General features: G+C 27.1%; 1 protein-coding gene across 2 annotated transcripts; it reads right to left on the bottom strand.

The window, feature by feature from the left end:
* Nucleotides 1-350: 350 nt before the first annotated feature.
* On the bottom strand, nucleotides 351-6,710 carry LOC112799942 (MADS-box protein SVP-like). 2 transcript variants are annotated; one of them, XM_025841945.3, is made up of 9 exons: nucleotides 6,552-6,710; nucleotides 6,083-6,268; nucleotides 2,393-2,471; nucleotides 2,234-2,298; nucleotides 2,040-2,139; nucleotides 1,778-1,819; nucleotides 1,542-1,583; nucleotides 1,020-1,186; nucleotides 351-603 (listed from the first exon to the last, which is right to left on the bottom strand). In XM_025841945.3, exons 2-9 carry the CDS (start codon nucleotides 6,262-6,264, stop codon nucleotides 585-587), a joined length of 696 nt encoding a protein of 231 aa, XP_025697730.1. In that variant the 5' UTR covers nucleotides 6,265-6,268; nucleotides 6,552-6,710; the 3' UTR covers nucleotides 351-584. The 2 variants fall into 2 exon arrangements, with proteins under 2 accessions (XP_025697730.1, XP_025697729.1); XM_025841944.3 differs by lacking the exon at nucleotides 6,552-6,710 and having other exon boundaries at nucleotides 6,083-6,543.
* Nucleotides 6,711-7,748: the final 1,038 nt, after the last annotated feature.

The raw sequence follows: 7,748 nt of genomic DNA, 5'->3' as shown, positions 1-7,748 counted from the left end.
ATTGCTTAGTTTGGCTATTTATATGGAGGTTATTGATTTATTTAATTTTGTGATCTGAGTGTTATATTAATAGCTTTATATATATTATATAGTAGAGATAGAGATATTATTCATATTCATATCCACTTTAAGAAGGCAAAATATGTATTAATAAGAAGGAAAACTTTTGTTCATCTCTATCTCTTCATAATATGAGAAATATATATTAACATATGAATTCTCCGTGACTGATGAATATTAATCAATATTGTATTCGTTAGCCATAATCCATTATTGTAACAAGCCTTCATTCCAAATTAAATCCTGCAAAGATATCAGACCTTTATTTCTTCTACCTTGAGAGCCGATGGTACCACATTAATTAATTAATTAATTGCAGAGGTTAAAATGTGACTTGAAAATTGAAACATTCAATTACTTTTCAAATCAGTTCCTGGATGATGAAAAAACCACGTACAAGTCGTTACAATTATACCTATACATTACCATTATCACTCCACCAAGAGCCAGATTACTTTAGCAAATTAAATTTTTAGACCATAATCTAATCTCTGTTCATCTTTGCCAGAGTGAAACTCAGATCCTTAACCAGAATACGATAGCCTGCAAATAATTGTGAAAAATTTTCATCAAAACGAAAATTGTATCAAGTCCTCCTTTCCTACATTTCATACACTATTGTTATAATAAACGTTCCAATATTGCACCACTTTTTATTATTCTTTTTTAAGTAATACAATAAATACGAAAAAAATATTCAGTGGTTAAAAAAATTCGTAGTGAATAATGCAGTGTCCTATTCTACATTATCGACTAATCAATTTTTTAAAATTATTTATCCTAAATTTTAAAAATGTAAACTCTAAATTCTGTTTCTAAACTTTAAATATTCCAAAACATAAGAATTTAAAAATAATTTCATAATTAAAAAAGTTAGCAAATATTATACTTATTCATATTAAATAATATATATGTGAGAATGAATAAAGTGTAAAGTGATGAAGTAGTAAACTACTGACCCCAACTTGAGTGAAATTTCTGAACTATCATTATTATTGTTGTTAGTATTATTATTGGAGTAGTTGCAAACGTTTGTAACAGACTCTGAAGACTGGCCTTCCTCCCCAACTATGATCTCAGATTCACCACCACCATGATGCCCTTTCCCATGAGTAATCTCCACCACCTAATTCAATGCAACAACACATACATATATATACACATTTTCATTAGAAGATGCAATAAATTCAGTAAATAGAATAAATATTCAAATTGACCCTTAAGGAATTTTAAAATCATGATATTTATGCTGAGTAATGATTTAGATTCAGATAGATAATGCATGCATGCATGCAAAACAATTATAAGTAAATCAAAAATGTTATTCGTACACCAAAATCAGTCATGTATTTGTATCCATCATGTATTTTGTACTGATGACTGAATTTGGTGGCTGATTTTGGTGTACACGTAGTATAATCACTAGTAAATAAATAAATACATAACACAAATAATTAATAAAGATAGGATCACATATATACTTGACGCCTTAGTCGCTCGTTTTCTTCCACCAATTGCATTCCCTGAAGGATAAGAGTTATTGTAAGTTAATATTAGGAAATAAAATGAAATTTAACAACTTCTTTAACTTATTATTTAATTAGAACTTAGAAGCATGAAACGATAACTATATATACTCATATATTCATGAAACATCATTCTCAATGAGTGGATACTCAAATAACAATGGAATATCTCCAATATAACTCTTTCCAACCTTTCTTTGGAGGTCAGTGATCTCACTCATAATCTTCTCTCCCTGAATTAAAGAACAAAGATTATTCAGTTATATATAAGTGATAATGCTAATAACTGATATAGATAAAGACTCACATGCAGTTGTCTTCATATAAATTTGATAGTTAAAAACTGTTAGATAACAATTTAGTCAAACATGTTAAATTATCTAACGGTTTTCAACTAACAACTTCACATGTAAACAACTGGTGCATGTGAGTTTTCACCTAAAATATATATACCTTCTTCTCTATTACACGGCCTAATCCAGTTTCAAGAGACCTCTCCAATTGTTGTAATTCTTCTATATTTAATCCCTGAAGATCCTCTCCTCTCAGCTGCCTTTAAACACTAACGCATTTCAACACACCAAATATAAAAATAAAAAATAAAAAAAAAGCTATGAAAATTGTGAGAGTTAGTTGTAGCCAGTGACCTTAGTTTATGGCTCTTCTCAGCAACTTCTTTGCTAAGTCTGGTGTAGTTGCTGTTTTCAACTAGCTGCATTATTGCAAGTACTAATTAATTAAATGGAGGATTTGTAACGATAAATTAATAATTAATAACCATATTATATACATATAAGTGCACCAACCTGCAACTCAAGAGAGGGTTGTTCCATCTTTGCCAGATTCTTTGAGTGCAAATGATGCCTTTCAAGTATTTCCTTCATACTTCATATATAAGAACATTTTTATTGCATCAAAGTCACATAATGTATGCTTCCCAGGCCAATTAAATTAACTGACATGTGTTATTTGTATTGATTTTATCCAACACACACATCTTTTCATTATTTAGAAACAGGTATGAATAAACAAAATATGTAGTTAAAACATCTCTCTCAGAGTGATATATATATAAATAAATAAGTCAAGATTATTTTAATTATTAAGAGGAGCCTAATCATTTCAACAAACGAAAAATAGTATGGACCCTAAACACGAGTAGTGTTCACTAATAATAATATAAAAAGAAGGAATTGTTTATCTCTTTACCAATAATAATATAATTATAAGATGCTTAAAGAACTATTAAAGGGAGAAAAAAAAACACTTGTAGATATTCTTTTCAAGATTTAGGCAACAAAGTAATGGACAACAAATTCCATTGGAATCATTGTAGTCTTTTCTTGTCTCCACCACCCCAAGTCCCTAACCTCATAGCTACAATTATATTGCATATAGATCTCAGAATATTACGTTGTGCAAGAACAAATTAAATATGGTTATGTGCATGAGTTGTTTCATCCTCTCAAATTGAGACAAATTCTCTGATCTTATATTATTATACTCACTCCATTTTAAAACTAGTGTCAGCTTTTACCTTTTGGGTTCATTGAATGTATTAGTGAAAACGACCCTTATTTTAAAAACGAATGGAGTATTGCTTTTTGAGATTGGAATAATCTTTAACTTTTTAATATAAAATTTGTCTAGTATATTATAACCCAATTTGTTGAACTAATTCAGTTAAAGTAGAGCTCCATATATTATTCTTAGATTTTTGGCTAGCCACTAGATTCTAAGCAATATAATAAACAATCTTTAGAATATGCATGACATTTACTATATTCTTTTTACAATTTTATTGTTTACTAACATATTAAGTATAAAAGAATTAAATAATAATAAATGTAATACAAGAATTTATTAGAAATAAAAAATAATTCAAAAATGCTATTGCACACCAAAGATCAGCCACCATATTTATATATATAAATACATATTTAGTTTACCTTATTTTTAATATGTATTTTATATTTTAATGTGTATTATATATTTATGACTGATTGTGGTAGTTAATTATAATATATATCTAATATGGTTGAAAATGGTTGAAAATAGTTTAAATTTAAATTTCATAAAATCCCTCAATTTGAAAAATGTGAAAAATGGGAGTTTGGAACAAGGTAGAATTGTGAAAAAGTATATGTCCATAAAAAATCAGCTAATAGTCACTATTTATATTTGTATAAATACATATATTATTTAATTTATTTTTAATATATTTTTTTGTGTATTTCAATAGCATTTTTGTAGTTAATTACAACAATCAACCATGCTAGTTAGGAATACACTAAAAGCAATCACTAATATAAAATACATGGTAGAATATAAAATACACATTAAAAATATCTTAAACAATATATGTATTTATATACATGATAACTAATTTTAGTATCTATATATCATTTTTGTAGTTAATTACAAGAATATAATACCAAACATGAAGCTAACAATACAAATGCAATAGGTTTTGATAATAGACTAATCCGTTTTTTCAAGCAATGAGATATTAGGATACTAAAAGTACGTTTGGTTTGCGTTTTTATTTTTCATTTTTATTTCCAGTATTTGCTTGTTTTCTGGATTTTGTGAAAAAAAAATGAAAACAATAACATCATGTTTTCTATTTTCACATCGTGTTTTCACTTTTTCTTTTACAAAATCTAAAAAATAGAACACACTAAAAATAAAAATATAAAATAACAACGCAAATTAAACACCCTCTAAAGTATTCTGTCAAAGTAAAGGAAAACACTATCGCTAATCTACTTTACTTCAGATTGTTTGGTGTAAACATACAAACACCGTTAACTACTTTGGACCCTAAATCTTTCTAAGTTTTGAAAGCTTTAAACCACTAAATCATGAAAAAATAAAGATATGAGTTACTAACATGAGGTCTTAGGTTTAAAAGCCACCGTGTAACCAATTAATAAATAAATTAATTCTCCAAAAGTGGATACCTTAATATTATATTATGTCACTTTGGTTTTTTTAGGAGCATAAATCTATGATGGAAGAAAAGCTTATTAAGGGTAGAGGACGAGGGATAATTATTGCACAGCAAAGTAGGCAATTATTAGTGAATGTATTGCATGCATGTGATGTATGCATGCATATACATATAATACATAATTAAATATTAATATAGCTGCTTTAAATTTCCATTTCCATAAAGCAAATTAAAAACAATAATCATCAAAGGTTGGGTTGACAATACTTGACATAGAGATAGCTTAGCTCTATCTATACGTGACATTATAATTATATATATTTAGATTAGTGACATTTGCTCAGACAAAAAGTTCAATGTTTATGGACACTAAACGCTAGTTAAAGGTTCGGAATCATAGAGTAGTCAAAAGTAGTTAAGACGTTTATCTTGGAGTGAGGGACACGTTAAAATCAAAGAATTAAGGTAAAAGTAATAGTAATAACAAAAAATAAAAATCATTTTTCTTTATATAGGTTGCTTAATAATAATAATAATAATAATAATAATAATAATAATAATAATAATAATAATAATAATAATAATAATAATAATAATAATAATTCCCATCTCTTCTCACAGATGGTCACGTTTGATTATGTACTGCTTTCTTTTTTCCGTTAGCTAGAAAGTGTGAATTTTTAAATAGATTTAAAATAGTCTAATTTATAATGAAAAGTTTTTAGAAACATTTAAAAAAAAAATCATATTCAAGATAATAGATATCACACCATTATATGAACTAAATGCACAATTTATAGATCAACTATCCAAAATTTTCATCACAAATATTTAGCCTATATCCACTTTTCTCTCACACTTATAGATTCTTCTTACCTAGTTGTAGAGTCTTTTAAGCGCATCTACTTTTTTCTAGAATCTTCTAGGACATTACGATCCTTCTAAGACTTTTTAAGAACTTCTTGAACAATCTTAAACACATTAAAATTGATCTGAATTCTATATAAACACCATTAAAACAAAACATTCTATAATTTACCAACTTGTATTTAGAGATGTTCAAGACTGCACTAATATAAATTAGCTTAAGTTTTTGGAATAAGTGATTTTATAATATGAGATGTTTGTAATTGTTGCTAGCTTAAACACAGTAATATGGTATATATAGGCTCTACAGCCAAAAGAAAGACCATCAATCATTTTTCACTTATTTAGTTAAGCAACATTTTCCTACACTCACCTGATAACGAGTTGGAGTGTTCTTATTTTCGAATATATATATATATAAAATTTTAATTATACTATTGTAAAAAAAATTATTTTATTTGAAATATAAAATAATAAAAATTATTATATATATATATATATATTAAAATTAACTACTAAATTATATATTTGTGTGTAAATAACTAAATATATGTATTATTTAATTTTATGTTTTAACATACATTTTATATAGACGAATGATTTAATGGTTAATTTTGTTTATGCGGATTAAAAATAATATATTAAGAGCGAAGAGAGAGAGAGAGGAGAGAGAAACCTTGAGCTGGAGTAGTCAAAGAGCTTGCCGGTGGAAGAGAAGATGATGAGGGCAACATCGGCGTCGCAGAGAACGGAGAGCTCCTCCGCTTTCTTGAAGAGACCTCTCCGTCGCTTGGAGAAAGTGACCTGCCTGGCCGTGGCGTTGTCGATCTTCTTTATCTGAATCTTCTCCCTCGCCATCGATCTTGATAAGAGAAATTAAAGAAAGTAATAAACTTTTCACCAAAAAAAAAATATAGAATGACCTAAAAATGGACAAGGCAAATGAAAGCAAAGGAGTGAAGACTTGAAGCTGAGTGGTTTATTGACTATTTATGGGAGGCGTGTTTTATGTTAAAAAGGGTAAAAAAGTGTGGGTTAGTGTGAGTGGGACACTAAATTACACAGAAATTTGTATAAAAAGAAAAATGAAAATATCTGAGATCTAGCTAAGTAAGGAAAAATAAAAATTGGTGTGAGGAATGTACTTGTGATATTTGTTTCCTTATTGGGATGGAATGAAAGGCCTTTGATGTTGGTATTGGCTTCTCAGATGAAAGCCACCTATCAACTTAAAGGGCTCTGTATTTGTCTTTGGACTTTGGATCTCGCAAGTGTTGGACCGACAAAAATAAAAATGTTATTTCAACCATTAATTGCTAATTGGTTGTTAGTCTATAGTGTGTTTCGGACTAGATCATGATATTGCTTTTATTTTTTAATAAAGTATCGTTTTTATCTTTAATATTTGGATAAGTTTTATTTGTGTCTCTAACATTTAAATTGTTCTATTTGTATTTTTAACATTTATAAAAGTGATTTAATGTTATTCTACTATCAATTATACTAACAAATCATATTATATTTTTTAATTATTCTCACACTTGTATGTATTCATTCTCAATTATGTCTCACTTTAATGTGTTTGATTTTAATATTATACCAACTATTTGTGTTTAGATTCAATTATGTCTCTAGAAAAGTGAATTATGTAGATGTTGTAGGAATTAGTTTCAACTTTTGATGAGCTATTTTTCGGAGTGGATCATCGATTCTATTCGAGACATTTGTATTTTAACTTCAAAAAGAGATTTTTAAAATTCAAACCAAAGCGTTCATGATGTGTAATTGATGATAGGATAACATTAAATCACTTTTACAAACGTTAGGGACACAAATAGAATTTACCCCAAACGTTAGAGACAAAAATGATACTTTACTCTTTATTTTTTTAATAATGTTCATATATTTTTCTGTTTATAGATACTAGGTGGCCATTTGTTTTCAGATTAAGAAATATATTTTTAAGAATTATATTCTTAAAAATATTAAAATGTATTTGTTTAGTGTTACAAATGATTCAAAATTATTTTTAATGTCCGTAAAATTAAATTAGGATATATTTATTTTATTATACATATTTTTTGAACAATTCTTAATTTTAAGAGTAACCCTAATATCATAAACGGAAGCACTTTTTATTTTTTTAATAAATGCAAAGAGTGAATCGAAATAGTGTTTATTCTGATTTTTATTATGTTTTTTGTTCTGGTTCTATTTTTTTATTCAGGTTTAGGATTGTTGATTTTGATCTTTTTTATCTTGATTTTGATTTTTTATTTTGATTTTTTGTTTTGATTTATGAGTTTTAATTTGTTCTTTACTTTTGGTTGAGATATTTTCTG

Source organism: Arachis hypogaea, chromosome 5 (assembly GCF_003086295.3).
Source record: "Arachis hypogaea cultivar Tifrunner chromosome 5, arahy.Tifrunner.gnm2.J5K5, whole genome shotgun sequence".
Lineage (NCBI taxonomy): Eukaryota > Viridiplantae > Streptophyta > Magnoliopsida > Fabales > Fabaceae > Arachis > Arachis hypogaea.
The sequence above is the reverse complement of the archived record's forward strand: the minus strand, read 5'-3'. Positions and strand labels throughout refer to the sequence as shown.